Source organism: Tiliqua scincoides, chromosome 3 (assembly GCF_035046505.1).
Source record: "Tiliqua scincoides isolate rTilSci1 chromosome 3, rTilSci1.hap2, whole genome shotgun sequence".
NCBI lineage: Eukaryota > Metazoa > Chordata > Lepidosauria > Squamata > Scincidae > Tiliqua > Tiliqua scincoides.
In genome coordinates this window covers 123,584,805-123,605,800 of record NC_089823.1, presented here as the reverse complement: position 1 = coordinate 123,605,800, position 20,996 = coordinate 123,584,805, and the positions used below count along the sequence as shown (strand labels likewise).

General features: G+C 44.6%; 1 protein-coding gene across 1 annotated transcript in view; it reads left to right on the top strand.

Annotated features, from left to right (window-relative positions):
• Window positions 1-223: 223 nt before the first annotated feature.
• Window positions 224-20,996, top strand: part of PCDH17 (protocadherin 17) — a 207,046-nt gene continuing 186,273 nt past the window's right edge. Inside the window, exon 1 of the mRNA XM_066621360.1 lies at window positions 224-2,806. Within this exon, the coding sequence (XP_066477457.1) occupies window positions 224-2,806 (2,583 nt within the window). The remainder of the gene's footprint in view (window positions 2,807-20,996) is intronic.

Below are 20,996 nucleotides of genomic sequence, written 5' to 3'. Positions count from 1 at the left end.
TTTCCGAGCCCCGTCGTTGGAGCGGACTAAGCGACAGGGGTAGTCTAGAGACGGATCCGCTCCGGGGAAGGTTGGTGCAGCGCCTCCTCCGAAGTTGGGGAGCCGCGGCAGGGGAGAGGGGGGAGCCTGCTCGATGCCCACGCCGGCGGCGGCGGCGGGGCTCGCCGGAGCAACAGGTGCCGGAACTTGAGAGGGGGGAGCGCGCCGGCGGCCACCCGCGGGGATGCAGCTGCGCGCCTGGTGCCTGCTGCTGTGCTGGGCGCCCGCCCTGGCGCTGAAGAACCTGAACTACTCGGTGCCCGAGGAGCAGGGCGCCGGCACGGTGATCGGCAACATCGGCCGCGATGCCCGGCTGCAGCCCGGGGGCGGCGGCGGGGGGGCGGCGCGGGGCTCGAAGCCGACCTTCCGCGTGCTGGAGAACTCGGCGCCGCACCTGCTGGACGTGGACGCGGAGAGCGGCCTGCTGTACACGAAGCAGCGGCTGGACCGCGAGGCGCTGTGCCGGCGGAGCGCGCGCTGCCAGCTGTCGCTGGAGGTGTTCGCCGACGACCAGGAGATCTGCATGATCAAGGTGGAGGTGCAGGACCTGAACGACAACGCGCCCGCCTTCCCCGCCGACCAGGTGGAGCTGGACATCGCCGAGAACGCGGCGCCGGGCACGCGCTTCCCGCTAGCCGGCGCACACGACCCGGACGCGGGCGAGAACGGCCTGCGCACCTACGTGCTGGGCCGGGACGAGCCGGGCCTGTTCGCGCTGGACGTGAAGGCGCGCGGCGACGGCACCAAGTTCCCGGAGCTGGTGGTGCGGCGGCCGCTGGACCGCGAGGAGCAGAGCCACCACGCGCTGCTGCTCACCGCCCTCGACGGCGGCCAGCCGCCGCGCTCCGCCACCGTGCAGCTGAACGTGCGCCTCGTGGACTCCAACGACAACAGCCCCGTCTTCGAGGCCGCCTCCTACGTGGTGGAGCTGCCCGAGAACGCGCCGCCCGGCACGGCCGTCATCGACCTGAACGCCACCGACGCCGACGAGGGCACCAACGGGCAGGTGCTCTACTCCTTCAGCGGCTACGCGCCCGAGCGCGTCCGGCAGCTCTTCAGCATCGACCCGCAGACCGGCCTCATCCGCGTGCAGGGCGACCTCGACTACGAGGAGGGCGCGCTGCTGGAGATCGACGTGCAGGCGCGCGACCTGGGCCCCAACCCCGTGCCCGCGCACTGCAAGGTCACCGTGCGCCTGCTCGACCGCAACGACAACGCGCCCGCCATCGGCTTCGTGTCCGTCCGCCAGGGGGCGCTCAGCGAGGCCGCCCCGCCGGGCACCGTCCTGGCCCTGGTCAGGGTCACTGACAGGGACTCCGGCAAGAACGGGCAGCTGCAATGCAGGGTGCAGGGCGAGGGCCCGGGAGGGGAGGGCGCCGTGCCCTTCGCCCTCGAGGAGAACTACGACAACCTCTACACCGTGGTCACCGACCGCCCGCTGGACCGCGAGGTGCAGGACGAGTACAATGTCACCATTCTGGCCCGCGATGGTGGCAGCCCCCCGCTCAACTCCACCAAGTCCTTCTCCGTCCGCATCCTGGATGAGAACGACAACCCGCCCCGCTTCAGCAAGGGCCTCTATGTGCTGCAGGTGCCCGAGAACAACATCCCTGGCGAGTACCTGGGCTCCGTGCTGGCCAAGGATCCGGACCTGGGCCAGAACGGCAGCGTCTCCTACTCCATCCTGCCCGGGCACGTGGGCGACGTCTCCATCTACACCTATGTCTCCGTCAACCCCACCAACGGCGCCATCTACGCCCTGCGCAGCTTCAACTACGAGCAGACCAAGCATTTCGAGTTCCACGTGCTGGCCAAGGACTCTGGCTCCCCTCACCGAGAAAGCAACGCCACTGTGCGTGTCACCGTCCTAGACGTCAACGACAATGCCCCCCTCATCGTCTTGCCCGCCCTCATCAACGACACTGCTGAGCTCCAGGTCCCGCGCAACGTCGGCGTAGGGTATCCCGTAGGCACGGTCCGGGCCCTGGACAGTGATTTTGGGGAAAGCGGGCGCCTTACCTATGAGATTGTCGAAGGAAATGAAGAGCACCTCTTTGAGATGGACCCTACCAGTGGGGAGATCCGCACACTGCACCCTTATTGGGAAGAGCTGAGTCCGGTGGCTGAACTGGTGGTTAAGGTCAGCGACCACGGAAAGCCCAGTCTTTCAGCTGTGGCCAAACTGATTGTCCGGGCCTTGGCCGGACCTCTGCCTGAAGCAGGTGAGCCCCAAGTCAATGGGGAGCAACACCGCAGGCCGCACTGGGACTTGTCACTTCCCCTGATTGTCACCCTGAGCACTGTGTCCATCATCCTCCTGGCTGCTATGATCACCATCGCCGTGAAGTGCAAGCGGGAAAACAAGGAGATTCGCACCTACAACTGCCGTATTGCTGAGTACAGCCACCCTCAGCTGGGTGGAGGGGGCGGTGGCGGAGGTGGGGGAGGAGGCAGCGGAGGGGGAAAGGGCAAGAAAAAGAAGATTAGCAAGAATGACATCATGCTTGTACCCAGCGAAGGGGAAGACAGCCGGGGCCCTCTCAATGTCATGAATGTGGTGAGCAGCCCATCCTTGGCCACATCACCCATGTATTTTGACTACCAGACACGCCTGCCCCTTAGCTCACCCAGGTCCGAGGTGATGTACTTGAAACCTGCTTCCAACAACTTGACTGTGCCACAGGGACATGTGGGGTGCCACACCAGCTTCACAGGGCAAGGGACTAACGTCAGTGAGGCTCCCCCGAGCCGGATGTCCATAATTCAGGTAGGATACTTTTAGAAATAACCTGGCACTCACTGCTAAATTGCATTTTGTGTCTGCAGTGAAACCTGCTGAGAGGTATCCCTCAAGGCATCTTTCCAAGATTCGTAGGTTAGGGGTCAAAACCTTTTTGCTTTGTTCTTGCTCATTGGCAACAGGGTACATTAGAACTTCAAACAGTAAGAACCAAGCATTACTATACTGTGAAACTGGTGCCTGTTATAGGACCTACTAGAATTATAATATTGGTTTGGTCATTCAGAACTAAGATTGGATCAAAAAGGGCGTTTCTCCTACAGGTTTCACCTAATGTTCTGTAGAGAAGCAGGGGAAGGTTTGAAGAAGGCCTGTCACTTGTTGCTAAGGGGAAAATAGTAGATATTGTTCTTCTTCATGAATAAATACAAAAATAAATAAATATGGGGCTTAATCTGAGGGTATCTGCAGATGCAGTGTATGTAGTTCTCCATTTGTATGTGTCCAAATGAACTCCATTTGCAAAATGTATGTTTTTAACTTTTAGAATGTCCTATTAAATTATGTGCATAGATACGCACATACCCATATTTTTTTCTGACACAGAGTAGTATCCCTTGGAAGTCCACTGCCCTTTAATTTTTCTCATCACAGACAAGAAAAGAATTCAAAACCTTTGCTAAATGAGGAAAGATGCAGAGATAGATTTGCTAGATTACAGTATGGCTCTAATACCGCTAAAAGTAAGCATCTTGAAGTTCCATTGATTTCCACCAAAAATATAAAAATGAATATGTAGCTCTTCCATTTGGAAAAACAAATATAGGACTTGAATGTGCTTAACCTCACCTGGATTATGCCCAGCTTGGTTAACTATATTTGAGGGAACTTAAAAATAATAGTAAAGGAACATACATTGTGCTATCAGTTAGCAAAGCCACACTTCCAGTTCGTCTAAATCGGTGTTTTGATTATTGCTTTGTGGTACAAGAGATGGGACTGGTTGATGCATTCACATCTGTTATTCGATGACTGCACATCAACTGGTGACTTGCAGGTGTGGAATGGGCTATCACAGATTGAACTCCACAGATAGACTTTAAAATCACTTCTCACCACTCAGACACTGTGCTTTTCAACAGTTTAGGCACTCGCCTGCCATTCAAGTGTGTAGTGATCAAGTGCAGTAATGTGCATGCATGGAAAAACCAGCCATTAAATTACGTGACTACAGATAGAAAAATCATGTTAAACATCCAGGGGGCCAGCATCATATTTTTACGTGCAAATGAAGGTATGTTGTGGAATGGGCATGATCCAGCCGTAGAGTGTAACTATTGAGATTTAAACACATACCCAACTCTCCCAATCAAAATCAATCAAATGCGAACATGATTAAGTTTTCTAGGAATGCTCCCTGCATTTTTTTATAGATCTCCTTCCCTGTGTTTGTAAATGTAAGCAGGTAGTGCAACTGTAGGTATGCACAACAAGAATGTTGAGTGTCAGTATTGGTTTCCTTTTGGGAAATTTAATCATTTGCTTTATTCTGAGAAAAACAGATCATTGATTTGAAATGAGGGGATTGAGCCACCCAAGGCCTGTGCCTTTCAAAGCAGCCCACTGATTTGTAAAGGACTGTTGTAAGTAAATGGCTGGGTTGTGAACTGCAGTTTTCCTGTCTAGTTTCCAGCCAGGGTAACAGAAGACAGAGCAAAGGATTTACCCAGAACTAGTTTCATTAAATCCTGTGATCTTAATAGGGGTGTTTTTCAGGGTATTAAGAACTGCTCTACACATTACACAGAATGAGATGGTAGAACATCTGACTGTACCTTTCAGATGACAGATTAGGGATCATATTTTTGATCACCATGTTTTCAAAACCCTCCCTATATGTAGTAAGCTAACCTCTCACTGATGTGCTAATTGACTGCATGCAGAAAGCTCTTTATGTTGAAAAGTATCCTTCCAAAATTTGGAGTGGTATAGCTCAGAATTCTTCTACTTAGTTCTGTAGTCAATTGGTCTCAAGCCCCTAGAATTTGGTTTGTGTGGATATGAGATAGACCAGAACCTGACCAATATTTATTTGCCTACTTTATAAACAGTCATTCCTGTAGGATAATGCATTCCAATAGAGGCTCTGGAGAACTGTTGTTAAATACATTGGCAATGTCTTATGTTTTGTCCTGTGTTTCTTCTAATATACTCTACTTTTTCTAATATACTATCGATTTTTTAAACTGAGTCACATGGGAATGATCTGAGTGTATCAAAAGTGACACAGCCTCATTTTATGTTCCAAGCTTTAATGGGGGAAAGTTGCTCTCTTGCTCTTGATGCATCTAAAGAAAACTCATAATGGATTTGAGATTTTCCTTCTGGGTATTTCAGAGTTTGAATATTTTATTTATTTATTTAGTTAAAAAGTTTTATGCTCCACTCCTCCCCTCTTAAAAAGGGGCTCCCCAGGTTGACTTACAATACTCCTAAAATACAATCATGAAAAGATTAAAAGCAGTAGCCAGCATACAATTAAAGACAATACTGAAAAAGCATAAAATTCTGCTGTAGCAGCAGCAGCAATAAAGCATTTGAAACAACAAAGACAGCCTCACAACCACCCCAAATAAATTTAGCAATGAGTAATAGAAAACCAAACCATATCCAGCAAAAAAGATGGGAACCAGAACTAAGGTGGGAAAACCAAATGAAAGAGAAAACCCTCGCTGGGAGGCCACCAGGTAGAGTGTAGACAGGGGCTGCACGACCTGCTGCAACACGACCTGAGAGGGAATAAACAAAAACAGAACCCAACCCTTACACCTTGCTCCCTGTGTGCTTTTCTGAAACCCAGAAATGTGGAACTTCTGGTTTTATTTAAAGGGACCACTTGAACAAAGGAGCTCCTTTATGTAAGAAGCATGGTAAAGAGGCAGATCTTGTTGGAGTGTGTGGGAAATGGATCAAAGCAGGCTGTAGAGAGCTGGGAGTAGGCTATGTTAGTCTTGGGGTAAAGGGCACCCCAAATATGTTGCCCCCGAACTGCCCTCAACCATCCACTGCTGATGCAAGGTGCATCAGGTGTCCTCATGGTTGGGCCAACAGTTGGCACATTTCTCAACTTGACCAGGAGAGTATGCTGTGATTTTTTCTTTCTGTCACAGCAGTTCTGTGCAGACTTCTTTACACTGAACCATCGGGACTTATTTTTCCACGAATCTTTGTAGTATCTTTTTCTCTGTAAACCGCTTTGTGAACTTTTAGTTGAAAAGCGGTATATAAATACTGTTAATAATTAATAATAATAATAGTACTGGGCTGCAAAAGCCATTCCCAACATTCTGTCATGTTGTGGACAAGAATGAGAGAGTAGAATGGGGATGTGCAGAGAAGATCCGATGTAGTCCTCATCTTTGTGGTATCCCTGAGTGAATGGTAGTCCTTTCTTTCCTTATGTAAGTCAATGACTGCCATTCTTAGGGACAATGTAGTGGGAAGGCAAAGCCTGCCTGACCTTTAGAAACGGCAACTCTGTCAAATCCAAATGCACTTGCATGGATCACTTTGGTATATTTGACCTGTGCACCTTGTGACTGGGCAGTTGCTGATATGTAATAACCTAAATTAGGAAAAGGAATGGGATGGGAAAGAGTGAACGGGTGCAAGTCCTGATAATTAATTAGACCCTAAGTTGAAATCACTGATCCAGCAGAGGTATGTCTTTTGACAACTAGATTAGAAAAAATGCTGCTCCTCCCCTTCCGTACAAGGCCGCTGTGAACGCTTCTTCAACCCACTGTTGCCTTGTGTTACAGAAACAATTTCATTTTATGCTTATCATGAATGTGTGTTGCTATCAATTAGGTGAGCTGAGCAATACTCAAAATCTGAAATTGATTTTAATAAAAAGTGACGCTTGAAGGAAGGATATTAGGTTAGGGCAGAACTGAAGGTAATTTGATTTATAATTCATGCATTTAAAAATCAATATTTTTTTTCCACTGACACTTGTTAAAAACATGTCTTTCTTAAAAATGTAAAATGGAGTAGTCAGAGTACCAAAAAAGCCCCAAACTCATTCCACTCCAAAGCCTTTTTATCCAGTGTAATAATTAAATATAGAGAATTATATTTTGCTAAAACTATGTAATATTTATCTAATGCAAATAAAACATGTATCAATGGTACTGGACCACTATTTAATGTAGTGTACAAATCCCAATTGAGAAACATGATTTTGTTTATTTGTACAGTGCACCGTACAGTGTACAGTATAATATCAACTCTTTTTATGTCTGAGATATATATATATATATATATATATATATATATATATATATATATATATATATATATATATAAAACTTAAAGAGGAATTTCCTCCCTTGAAAAGGTGTTCTGTGGTTTCTGTAAATCTTAAAATGACCATGGGGTGGGATGTATCAATGGTACTGGACCACTATTTAATGTAGTGTACAAATCCCAATTGAGAAACATGATTTTGTTTATTTGTACAGTGCACCGTACAGTGTACAGTATAATATCAACTCTTTTTATGTCTGAGATATATATATATATATATATATATATATATATATATATATATATATAAAACTTAAAGAGGAATTTCCTCCCTTGAAAAGGTGTTCTGTGGTTTCTGTAAATCTTAAAATGACCATGGGGTGGGATTATAGCAGACTTGTCTGATAGCACCTCTTGGATGTGCAAAATATATACTATATGGTATAGTTGTATCTTGTGGCAGGTGATTATGGAACAAGGGAGTTAAGATAATTTACTAATTCAACTTTGAAGAATCTAAGTCCTAGTAGATTTAGGTCATAAATAATAGTGACACAAGTATAACCCATTTTAGAAAAGGTTGAGACATTGTGAGTGTGCGTTTAACTAGCTCCACATCCAAAGTCTGTGAATATGAGACCAATTTGAGTTCACAATGAATAGATACACCTAATTCACCTGTCTAGTAGGAGAAACTTGAGTCCTGGAGTTAAGATTGTCATCCTCTTTTTGACCTAGCAGGGGAAGGGCGAAAATGTAACTTTTATTTTATTTTGGAATGGAAATGCTGAGATGGAGAAGTCTTTTATCTGTCAAATTTTTTCCTTTTGTGGAAAATCCTATTTGGTCCAGTGGGATGTACTCCCTAGAATGTATGTGTAAGATTGCAACCTAAAGCTGTTAAAGCTGCTGGAATTCAGCTGGGTAGATTTTGGGCAACCCTAGATGAGGTGGCTGGCCAAGGTGTCAGTCTAATGTGTATTTACAGTACGATCCTATGCATGTTGACTAACAGCCCAATCCTGAACTTCCCAGGGCTGTAGCAGTACTAGAATGGCTACTGCTGCATTCCATGATGCTAGGAAGCAGTGCTGGGGCAACCCAGGGTAAGGGAGCTTACTCTTTTTGGCAGTGACCAGGCAGTGATGGGTCTCCTTGAGTCTGCGCCCACTATTAAGCAGTCACAGATTCGAGGATACCTGTGTCAGGTCTCCAGGCTGGGAGGGCAGATAGGTTATAACAGCAGGGCCTACTGCCATCTCAGCTTTCCTCCTGCCCCACTCCCTTCCTCTGCCACGCCTTCTCCTGCCCTCCCCCGACCTTGGAACACTTCCCCCCCATCCCAACTTACCTTTCTGCTGCCCTGCACTTGCATGGAGCGCCTGGAGGCACCTGGCCTGCCTCCAACCAGTGCTGGCCCATCAGTGGTTCGCGTTGCCAACTCCAGTGCTGGGCCCGCACTGACTGTTGCAGGCACGCCCTTCAGGTGAGCCCTTCAGGATTGGTCTCTCAGTCTCATTGTGCTCAATGGAACTTACTCCCAAGAAAGTGTGTATAGGATTGCAGCCTTAGTCATAGATATCTGTGTGTCTCTTGACCATATCGCTAATGGGCTAGTATGCCCCAAGATGTTCTCTGATAAAGGAAAAAATATTGCTACTTGTAGTTTTTTTTTTCCTTTCCTGCTGAGTTTTTAAGAGGCAAGAGACTGCATTTCCAGGTGGGTTATGCACCTTCCTTTAAAGTCATCTGAACATTCCACAGAATTATGTAATACAGCTTTTCTTTGACTATGGCCCAAATCCTAGTCAACTTTCTAGCACTGGCATAGCTGTGCCAATGAGATATATGCTACATCCTACAGTTGGGTGGCACTCGTGGGTTGCCTCCTCAAAGTAAGGGAATTTGCTTCCATACCTCGGAGCTGCATTGCCCTTATGTTGGTGCTGGAAAGTGAGTTAGGATTTTGTCCTATATCACTTAAGGCAGCAGGTTGGGACAATCTCATATTCAGACAGTCTTCCATTGCAGGGCAAACTGTGTTAGTCGGTGTGTTAGATTTCTATGGGCAATGATTTTTTCTTCATTACAGGAGCATCCAAGAGCATGATATTTTGTGCTCTGCAATGTGCTGAGTGAGAACAGAAGAAAGATTTAAGCACTTCAGATGTTATTTTGTGTGCCCTTAAAAAAATTTTTTTTGCCTTTTTTCAACATACAGACAATACTGTCCTTTAAATCTCCACACTGTATAGCCTGTAGATCAAAACAGTTTTTGTTCCATAGCAAAGATCTATGCTGAGCTCCCTAATTACTTCTGTTTCCAAGTTTTTGAATAATTAAGGATAGTATTAAACAACTAGAAGAGTTTATATATTCTGTTAATGAAATTCAGAGCAGTGGGAAGAGGGGAGGCTGATCCATGTTTCTCTCTTTTTAGGATGAATTAACCCCTGCTAATTGGGTAAGAGGCACTTTTTCTAGTGGGTGCTCCTCTTTTTAGCAGGGGGAGAGTAACTGGCCCACCTCACCCCAGCAGTGTCTTTTCTAGTGGCTGTCTGCTGGTGTTCTTTTTGCATCTTTTTAGATTGTGAGCCCTTTTGTGACAGGGAGCCATTAGTTATTTGATTTTTCTCTGTAAACCGCTTTGTGAACTTTTTGTCGAAAAGCAGTATATAAATACTGTTAATAATAATAATAATAATAATAATAATAATAATAATAATAATGAATTCCTACAGAAATGTCAGTAATAGCAAGCATGTGATTAGCTTGTTATTACTTCTTAGCGTGCATGCACCTTTCCTGTTGGGTAATTGCTTGAGGTCGTAAGAGGCCATGAATCATGGTGGCTTTTTCACACATTCACCTAATCACGAGAGGGAAAAATGAGAGTTTGAGCTCAGTCTTACTTTAGATGTGTATCATCCAATTACTGTGTAGTCATTCTGGGCCGAGAAGGGTTGTGTGCTTGCAGATTGGAAACTATTTTTCTCAAGACGACCTGTTTAAGATAGTGGAGAGTGTACAGTCAGTTCTCAGCACATGCCAGGGTCACAGCAGATGCTCAGGTATAAGTCGATCTTATAGACGCCAAGGGCAGGTTTGAGCAAAAAACCCCAAAAAACCCATATAATTTTCTATAACCCTAGTGGGGGGGGGGCGTTAAACTTAGGGGAGTGCCTGACTATAATTTTGTCTGATTTTCCCCAAGGCCAGATCCTGAAAAATAACTTACCAGTAATTGTTATCTAAGAACTGTACAGTTTCAGATTTATTAAAAATATAGTTAAAAATAATATGATACATTTTTATTCATTAACTTTTAAATTCAGTTCTTCGAAATCTTTTTGTAAACACTATGAGAGTAAGTGCATTGTAAACAAAGAGTAAGTGTTTGTCCCCACATACTGATAGAACCATTAATCAAATCCTTTAAAGTGCCTGATGTGTTAAGCCAGACGCTCAAAATGTAACATACAACTTATAACGCATAACTGGGAGTGTGCAATTCAATTCTCAGTGGAGAGACAAGCAACAAGGAACAAGTATGAGCAAGCACAGCTACACATGGTTGCAACCCTATTTATTCAGTAGGCTTGAGGTATTCAATCTGTGCTCCCTAGTGAGGCATGGCTAGCCTCCAGGGCATCATGAGGCATCTGGGGAGAGAGGTGGCTGTAGCTGTAGCTGCTCTGCTCTGCTCAGCTGCAGGTGCTGCCTGCTGACTTGCTGCTTTTCTGCAGCTATGAACAAGGTGGGTGGGGCAGCATGAGGTGGGGAGGGCTGTGAAACGTGGCGGGGGGAGGTGGGAGAGAAGGCAGGCAGGCAGGCAGGCAGAGGTGCTGCCTCTCATCAGCACAGGGAGCCCTCCTGGCAGGCTTCAAACTGGGAGGGAAGAGTAAGTACAAGCAGCTCAGCGCTTTCTTCCACTTGGGAAGGAAGGAGCCAGCCTGCTGGGGGGTATCCAAATTTCCCAGCCTGCATTCCTCTGTCTTGCCTGGGGGAATAGGGGTGGCATCTGCATGTTGGGTGTGTGTGTGTGTGAGCAGCCCCCATCTACTTTGGGGTGAGTTGTAATCTTGCTGGGTGTGGCTGCAATCCTTTCCACACTTTCCTGGGAGTAAGCCCATTTGACTCAAATGGGATTTAATTCTGAGTAGACCTACATAGGCTTGAGATCTGTGTCAGCTTAACCAAGGATCTTCACCTTTCTCTTTTTCCTCCCCCTTCAAAAAAGAAAAAAAAGCCAGTCTTGATGGCTTTGTCTCTAAAAGTTGATTAAAAAATAAAAATACCCATTCCTTTTCGGCCACTCCCCTTTTTCCTCCAGCCTTCTTTTGGGGTGGGGGTATTCTCTTGGCTACTATTGTAAGACAAAGGGACAATCCTAGCTAGGGTGAGAGTAAGCCCATTGACTAAAATGGGACTTCCTTCTGAGTAGAACTACATAGGCTTGGGGTCTGTGTCAGGTTAACCAAGGATCCTCACCTTTCTCTTTTTCTCCCCCTTCAAAAAGAAAAAAACACACTCTTGATGGCTTTGTCTCCAAAAATTGATTAAAAAATAAAAACACCCATTCATTTTCAGCCATCCCCTCTTTTTCCTCCTGCCTCCTTTTTTTTGGAGGGGGGGGAGGATACTCTCTTGGCTGTTATTGTAAGACAGAAGGCACAATCCTAGCTAGGTCTACTCAGAAGAAAGTCCTATTGTGTTCAATGGGACTTACTCCCAAGAAAGTGAGGTTAGGATTGCAGCCAAACAGTCTCTAGGTCTCAGTTTGCAATTAGCAGATACACACAAAACAAAGTCTTCCCCTCCCCCAGCAAATTCATCACTTCCCCCCTCCCTTTCCAAAACCCTCCAAGTGTGCTGCTAACAAACTCAGGGTACAATCCTAACCAGGTCTACTCAGAAGTAAGTCCTATTTTGTTCAATGGGGCTTACTCTCAGGTAAGTGTGGTTAGGATTGCAGCTTCAGAATGCTGGTAGCTATTTTTTGGTTTCTAGTGTATAATTATAACACCTTCATCCCGATTTTGGGGGTAACTGAGGTGAGGTGTTGTAATGGGGAGCCGTGGCCAATGGCTACAAGGTTCAGGGGAGCCTAGAGCCAGAAAAGTTTGAGAACCACTGCAGTAGACCCATTGCTTTCCATGGGAGTTATTCTTAAGCAATGGTGCATTGAATTGTAGTCTGGGACTTTGTTTCAGATGGAAATGAGGATCACATCCTGGAGTTTAAAAAACTATACCTCTACCAAACATTTGCAAAAGGGAAGTAGGTGCAGAAGGGTAGGGAGTGATCCTGCCAAAGAGAACAAGGCTTGCTTGATTTAAATAGAAGTGTTGAACCCTGGCTTACATTTTTTCTCAGGAGGAGTGAAAAAGTTAACTTTGGCTAAAACTTGCAACCTCGTTTCCCTGGAGGCTAATTGCCCTATCTCTGCATTGTTCTCTTATTTTCCTCTGGGTTTCTCCTGGCTGCCCCTGGTGGAAATTTCCCACCTTATAGGTGAGTATCTACAATTGGTTTTTGGAAACCCAAGTGGACTGCAAATTTGCAGATAATGGACCATTGATCCTATTGCCCGTTGGGCAAAAAGGCGGGGTATAAATTAATAAAATAAAATATAATAATAATAATAATAATAATACTATGGGATCAGTGGTATTAGGTATAAGGAGTACTCTAAGGTGCGAAGGGGTACCACCAGAAGAATCTAGTAGAGACCCTCAGGAAGCCAGCAGAGTGCATCAGGAAAGGCCAAAATATATATGAATGCTGCAGAGACCTTCCAGAGGTTTCAGGAACCTTCAGAATGACACCTGCAACCAGTGCAAACTCCTTTAAAGTGACTGACCAGAGCTTCCTCTGCCTATTTTAAAGGAGTCTGCACTGGTCACAGGCACCATTTTGAAGGTCCCTGCAACCTCTGGAAGGTCTCTCATAGCAGATAACAAGAATAGATGTGAGGATAACAAGAGAAGGTAGCAATTTTGCACCTTGTGGATAAGCAAATTCACAAATTAAGAGAACTGACAGTAGATGACTGTAGAAAACTTTATAACTAGCATACTGAACTTACTTTATAACTAAATTGTATAGAAGTTAATTTTATAGATGTAAAAAGTGCATTATACAATCTGTGTATGTGTGTATATACATATATACAGTGGAGGGAGTCTGATCCCAATTTGTGTGTGCATGTGCCCCTAATTTGAATTGACTAAAACCACATTCTTCAAAGTGAGGTAGGACACTGACAGCCCAATCCTATGCACGTCTACTCAGAAGTAAGTCCCATTAGAGACAATGGGGCTTACTCCCAGGAAAGTGTGGCTATGATTGGGCTGTGAGGCCACAATCCTATGCACACTTTCCTGGGAGTAGGCCCCATTGAACACAGTGGGATTTACTTCTGAGTAGACCTGCATAGGATTGGGCTCTGAGGTGGTAGAGTTCTGGATCATGGTAGTACACTGAGATGCAGACCAGGAGTTAAAATTAGGAATGCTTCTACATGCCACCCCTCCCCCGACATGTAGTAAACCAGAAAATTGGGGAGAGATCTGAACGGAACCTTTCCTGCACATGCTCATTTATTACATACAGTGAGTTGTTTTGCGTGGGGAAGCAATCTAAAAGATGATGCTCTACCAACAGCATGGAGTAGAACAGTCCAAAATTCTATTGTCTCAGCTTGGCCGTACTATCTCAGTCTGCACAATGTGTTGATTGGATCTTAGCCCAAGAGGAAGATACTGAACCTAATAATTTGTCTTAATAATAATAATAGTAATAATAAAAAATAAAATTTTAACCTTTTTCTCCACAAAAACCTGTTCCTGCTGTATGTGTACATAGAGAGAGAGAGAGAGATCCCACATAGCTAGAAACCATTTTTTAAAAATGTAAGCCAATTTATTTGAATTTAGTGAGGCTAAATCACCTCAAGCATTACTATTTTTACTTCACTGATTTATGACGGATCTGACTGTGGATCAAATGAACCCATCTTATTCTTTTATCATACCCAGGTCCTTTAGAGCATTAGGGAGGCAATTGTCCTTTATGTACGTTCATACATAAAGGAGGCCGCATCAGTCCTGACAAGAGGAGAAAAATATGACATTACAGGGTGCAGACACTGGATGCTTGATAAATCTGGTTTTGCTGCTGCAACCATGTGGCTGCAAAACAAGTGTTGCAAAGCATTGGGCAGGCCGTAGTACATGGCTGATAGATTTGATTGTTTTGGTGGGTCACACATTACTTACTGAATATATTAAGGGTTGATATTAAGGGTTATATTTGCTCAGATGCGTAATGTCAGGCCTATGCAATATCAGATCCACCAATATTAACCCCAGCCATAGAGGTGCTTTACTAATGTTGATAGATTTTTCATTGGTAGGCCACAAGCTGACATACATGCTGTGTTTATAGCTCAGTGCATCACCTTGTGCAAGTCTAAGGCTGCAATCCTAACCTCACTTTCCTGGGAGTAAGTTCTGTTGAACACAGTAGAACTTACTTCTGAGTAGACTGTTTAGGCTTGTGCCCTAAGTAACATAGTTTTTTGCTAGCCTTGCTGTGCGGTAGTCCAGTGGTTCCCCAGGGAGCCATGAAAACCAGCCAGGGGAGCCACAGAATCCTCATGAAAAAAACCACCAGTCTATACCATGAATAGGATTGTAGTCCTAATGGGAAACCGTGGCCAAAGGTCCAGTAGGTCAAGGGAGCCACCAGTAAAAACGTTTTAGACTACCCCAGTGTTTTTTGTGCCATCCAATTGCACTTTACTCCTGCCTTACTCAGCCTTAATGTTAGGCTGTGGCTAAATGTTACATTACATATACAGAAATACATTAGCATACAAGAGATCTGGGACATGTGGTGAACTAGGTTTGCCACCCTTTTCCTGTTCAGTTTCTGTGCATAGGGCTTTTGGTAAAGGCAGAGAGACAGAAAAAGTAGAAATAGTCAGTGGTGACTATATTGTATTCAGTTTACCCTTGGAGGAAAGATTGAAGAGTTGGGGACTTCTTTAGTGCAGTGGAAAGACAGCTACGGTGGGTAGAGAAATTCTAAAATATTTAACATTATGAGTGAAGAGAGGGAAAGGGAAATGTTTGTCCCTCATATACTAGAAATCAGGGTCTCTCAATGTAATGGAACATTAGTAGAGAAATACCGGAATTATTATGTCATCATGGCCACTGCAGCAGATGATGATGGCCACTGCTTGGAAAGTTTTAGCAGTATATATGTTCATGAGAAGAGCTCTGTCAGTGGCATGATAGCGGTTATTGCATGTTATAGCTAAATATAACCTCCTTGTACAGAGTTAGTTTGCATTCTAATTCCAGCTGATGAGGGCAGACAGTAGAGGAACTTGTACATTCTGCTCAAGGGCCCCAGAAGCCCCTGCTGGAAACAGAAAGATTGATTCCTCAGATCTCGATCAGATCCGGTAGGGCAACTCTTACATAGGCATAGTCCCTTGAGTTAGGCAAAAGGGGCATTGTTCTGTTACGTTCAACTACACTCTCACATAACACCAGAACCAGGGGATATCCACTAAAATTGAGTGTTGGGAGAGTTAGAAAAGACAAGAGAAAATATTTCTTTACTCAGCGTGTGGTTGGTCTGTGGAACTCCTTGCCACAGGATGTGGCCACAGGATGTGGTGATGGCATCTAGCCTGGACGCCTTTAAAAGGGGATTGGACAAGTTTCTGGAGGAAAAATCCATTACGGGGTACAAGCCATGATGTGTATGCGCAACCTCCTGATTTTAGAAATGGGCTTTGTCAGAAGGCCAGATGCTAGGGAGGGCACCAGGATGCAGGTCTCTTGTTATCTGGTGTGCTCCCTGGGGCATTTGGTGGGCCGCTGTGAGATACAGGAAGCTGGATTAGATGGGCCTATGACCTGATTGAGTGGGGCTGTTCTTATGTATCTTCCTGTATCTTCCTGTAGCGTCCTGTATCTCACAAACACCCTTGCATGCAAAATCAGAACAAAAAGGCCTCCTTCTTGTGTGGATAACTGCAGTAATTTTGTGCTAACAGGAAACAGGCTTGGTTGTTTTTTTTGTTTTGTTTTTTACTCTGGCAAACAAACCACACTTTCTTTTTCTTCACGTTTCCAAAAAAGATGAAAGTGTTGATGGATAAAGGGAAAGTAGCAGATATAGGTTCTTTAAAGTGACATGACAGCCAAGTTGAAAACTATCTACATATGCAAGTCATGTTGATGATCATAGAGAATATTTACGATTGTACTTGTGATGTGCTGTGGAGAGATTTGTAAATATAGCAGAAGTGGAGACAGAATGTGCGAACCATAGCTACAGCATTTTATTGAACAACTGCAACAAAAAAGCCCATTTTGTGAGAAATGCTCAAGCTGAGAGTCGCCATGGTTTGTTGTATGAGGCAGTCCTGTAACATTTTAAAGATAAAGTACAGATCGTTCATAATACTTCCAGGCACCTGATGTTTACGATGTGTCAACAGATTACTGTCAAATCCCAGTGCAGCCTCATCACCAGGTGTCCCTAGTAGCATCTAAGAAGAGAAGAGACTTCAGGGGGGAAGAAAAACCCCATAAGTCATACTCATGCTGTTCGCCTATGTGCTATTGTTCCATTGCTTGCTTTTAGAAACTTCAGTGTGCTACTTGGAGAAACTTCAATAGAATGACAGAACACTGCAATGGAAAAAGAGGAGAAATGTTTTACTATGCTGCATTTGTTAAGTATGGAAAAATGCAGTATCAAAAGAGCCACACGTTTATTAATTTTATATATACACACACATCTCACTAGTGTGGGAATTTTCTGTTAGTTTGTGGGGATTAGTTACTTTCATGAAAAGTTGCTCTGGCACACAGCTCTACTTATGGGAAAGGAAAACTTATGAAAATTAAAAAATAAAAACAAGTAAATCCCACAGCATTCAGTACTATTTTATGCCTAAGGAAGTGTGTGGGATTGTTATGGTGGCATTGTCTTACCAAAGGCCACAGGGCAGTTTTAATTACAGGTAGATTATCCCTTATCCAATATCAGGAGTCTTCAAAAATCCAGACATTTTTGTCCAAGACTTTTATAAATTTCTGTAGAATGAACACTAGAAGGTTTTGTGCTCATTCCCACATACAAAGCGGATACAAGCTGAAAGTTCTCTGCTCTGTGGTGTGTGCCTCTACAGACACTGTTGAAAAATGTCAAAGAGGCCAGCAGAAACCCATATGGGTAACAGTGAAAAGAGCAAGAAGAAGCATTTCTCATTAAATTTATGCAATTATGCTGAAATCCAGACAAATCTGAAATCCAGACATCTTCCTCTCCTAAGCAGTCCATATAAGGAATACTCAACCTGTAATGTGAAAACTGCAATCTACAAGGGATCAAATAAAAATGTGGAAAACACTAGATCTCATGTTGGAAGAATCTCAGCAAGATATGACTAGAATACTATAAACAGCAGCCATAATTCCACTGGCTACATCAGTGTGGCTTCATTGCCCATTTTTCATTTTACATAGTACAGGTCCAGCCGTGTTGAAAAGTATACACAGTTTTGACTCAACATGAATGGCCCCTGCAAATGAGAAAGAATGTGCTGATCCCTGGAGAAGGGGAAAAATACATCCATTTAAAATCACTTTTAAAAACTGAACAGTCCTTTAACAACAGCCTCCTTAATGAGAGAGAGAGAGAGAGGGCAGCAGGCTAACAATCCTTCTCTCTTCTTCAGACCCCTCCCTTCCCCCAGCACATGAAAGAAAGGTGATCATTTTGCATTGGTGAAGGGAGAGGCTGAGTGAAGTGCTGATGGATTGTCTTCTTAATGACTCTTATCTTAGAGTCTAAAGGTCAGCAAGGCTGTTTTTCAATCTCTGGAGCAAAGAAACTTTGTTTTTTAAATTGATTTGCTATAGTTCATTTTTTTTTTAATCCAAGTGAGTGCTTGGAACACGCAAATACTGTAATTAGTCTCAACCTGTAAAGTTGAATAACTGTTTGATTATTGAATCATGGAACTTCACATATATTATCTCACTTAGGCTGCAATCCTGTACTTACCTGGGAGAAAGTCTCACTTATTTCTTAGTAGATATGGTTAGGATTGTGCTGTAATCCTTACAACATTCCTGAAAGGCAGATAATGTTACTGTCTCCCTACTGTGGAAGTGAGGTTGAGAGAGAGGGTTTCTTAAAGCCACCTAGTAAGTTTGTGGCAGAGGTATGTTTTCCTGGTTCACAACCCAGTCTCTTAGCCATTAAACTGCACTAGTACTTATCAATACTAGTTGAGAAACCTCAGAAGTGAAAAGGAATTCAGCAGTCATAAGCAAAATCCTCTGCAATGTCATGATTCACTCCTTTGAGTGAATGTAGTTTTGTAGAATGTAGTGAATGTAGTTTTAATAGTTTGACTCCCTGTTGCTGAGCTTGACTTGGTAGTTCACAACTTGTGAACTACCAAGTCTAGCTCAGCAACAGGGAGTCAAACTATTAAAAATGTGGGAGATTTTCAGTTCAGTTTCAGTTCCACAGCCCAATCCTAAAGGCGGTGTTCCCACTATATCCTGTAGCAGCACTATATCCTGTATCCTGTAGCAGCCGCCAGCTGCCAACAGAAAAGGATTTTTGTCCCCTTCACCCAGGGAAAGTCCCAAGCCCAACAGTGGGGTTTCTCAAGTCTGCACAGGCTATTTTGCTGGCAGAGAATTGAATGACTCTGTGTTGGGCCTTCTGGTGGAGCAGAGCCCCACTGATCCCACCTTTCTCCTGCCCTGGGCCTTCACCCCACCCTGAGCTACTCCTGCCATGTTCTGCATACTCCCCACCTCCCCCCACCAAATACTGCTTACTGCTGGCCAGCCCCCCAAGTGGCACTGAGGCTGAGCGCTGTTGGCCCCTCCTCTCTGCAATGTCATGATTGCATGTTTTGCAATCAATGCCTATCCCATGTTTGCGACACCCAGTGCCAATGGTACACTCCTACCACTGGCACTAAAGAGCTTAGAATTAGGCTCCCCATTCACTAAAATTGTTTTTTTTTTCTTTCAGTTTTGATTTTGTTTGACTCCTTGTTCACCAACCAAGCAGTACTGCTTGCCCAGATTCAGGAAGACAGCAAAAACAGGAGGCTTATTGAATCCCCGGTGGGCTGACGTAGGTGCTCATTGGGCTGCTCATTGTGTTGTCACAGTAACAACGCTAACTTAAGTCACAGTAGTTCCTTATCTGTATTTTTTCATTTAATCCATTTGCACCCTACATTTTCAGTAAAAAAGAAATCATCCCAGGGCAGCACAGCATACTATTTACGATTTTCCATCCCAAAAGGAGGTGCCACAACTTAACTGCTTGGTTGACTTTCACCTTGCATTTTCTCATGACAGGGTTCTCTTTGTTTTTGAAAAGCACAAGGTGCTTGTTAGAGACTGACTGTGATTGAGAAGACATCTGTCAGTTCTGAGCTCGCTGGAAAAAGGAGCAAACAGTCAACCCCTCCCTGGGCTAAGCACAAACTCCTTGCATAAACCTCTTCTTCTCTTGAGAGTCATTGCTTCTCCCAGTACATATCAGGCTCTGATTCTGCTGTGCTTATCCTGGGGACTGGGGATAAGAATAGGCCCTCAGTTTGGCTGTACTTGTCGTAAGAGGCAACTAAACAGCCACCGGGTAGATGGGACTCGTTAGCCTGGGAAGGCAGCTCATCTGAGAGAAGGAAAACTCTGATCCCAAACCTCCACTGCCTTGTGGCTACATCCAGTTATGGAAAAGGCTTCAGGAGTCAACCTCGAGGCAAAATCCGGAGCCGGAGTCCCTGAGGCAGTTCATGGTTGAACACAGTCACGTTCTGGCAACTCCTGCGACGCCACTGTAACCAACCATATTGGCCTCTGCCTTTCCATTGGACCATTTCAGCGACGTGGAGAGGGGGGATTTGCTGCATGGGTAACAGCCTATCCTCCATACCTACTTTACCCAGGCTTCGCGCACTGGAGGGGATGCTGTTCCAGGGCCACCATTCGAATCGTGACGCCATGGTCTTCCGAGACTGAAGGATGCCAATAGTACAGCTGTATTCGGTGATCAGTCACTTGCAGCTTAAAGCTGTGACAGTGCAAGCCTTTGCATGTTTATGTTCAATGGGACTAACTCCCAGGAAAGAGTGTGTAGATGGATCCTATCTTTAAGCAGATTCACTAATGCAGTTTTCAGTATCTCTCTTCTGCTCATTCCACTCTAGTTGATCCTGCAAAAGAAATAAATGATAATAAATGCTTAACAGTTTTATTTTTACTTTAGTTACTTAGAAGATGTTTATATCTTCAATGCTACTCTCTCAAGGCAGCTTACAGAAATGTCAAACAATAGAACCAACAATTCAACCAACAATTCAAAACATAAGAACAGTAAAAACATGTTAGCTGTAGAATTAAAACCCATCCAAGCATAGTATCCTGTTTATCTAGTGCCATCCATACGTATAGGGCTTTACATAGACCAAAAGATAGATCTGTGACCCAAAGGGCTCCTCATCTCACAAAGAAGTAGAAGTAGGGTAAGACTGGGGGGAAAATGGATTATTTCATGCCCTTATTGCCTTTGCAATAGGATAATAGGAAATGATCTTGTACAATGCTGAGTGATGCTGTTGATCTATCTAGGTCTACTATCAAGTAATGTCTACTTGATAGTCAGGGGCTCTCCAGGGTTTCAGGCAGGGATTTGGACCTACCTGGAGATGCCAGAGGTTAGTTTTGCCTCAGTTTTTAGAATGTTTCTGAACTTTGGATAGCATTGCAGCAGCTCAACCAATTGCTGTGGGAGGCTTCATTCCTGCTACATTTTGTCTCCTAGAATTTCGTGAACTGTTCAG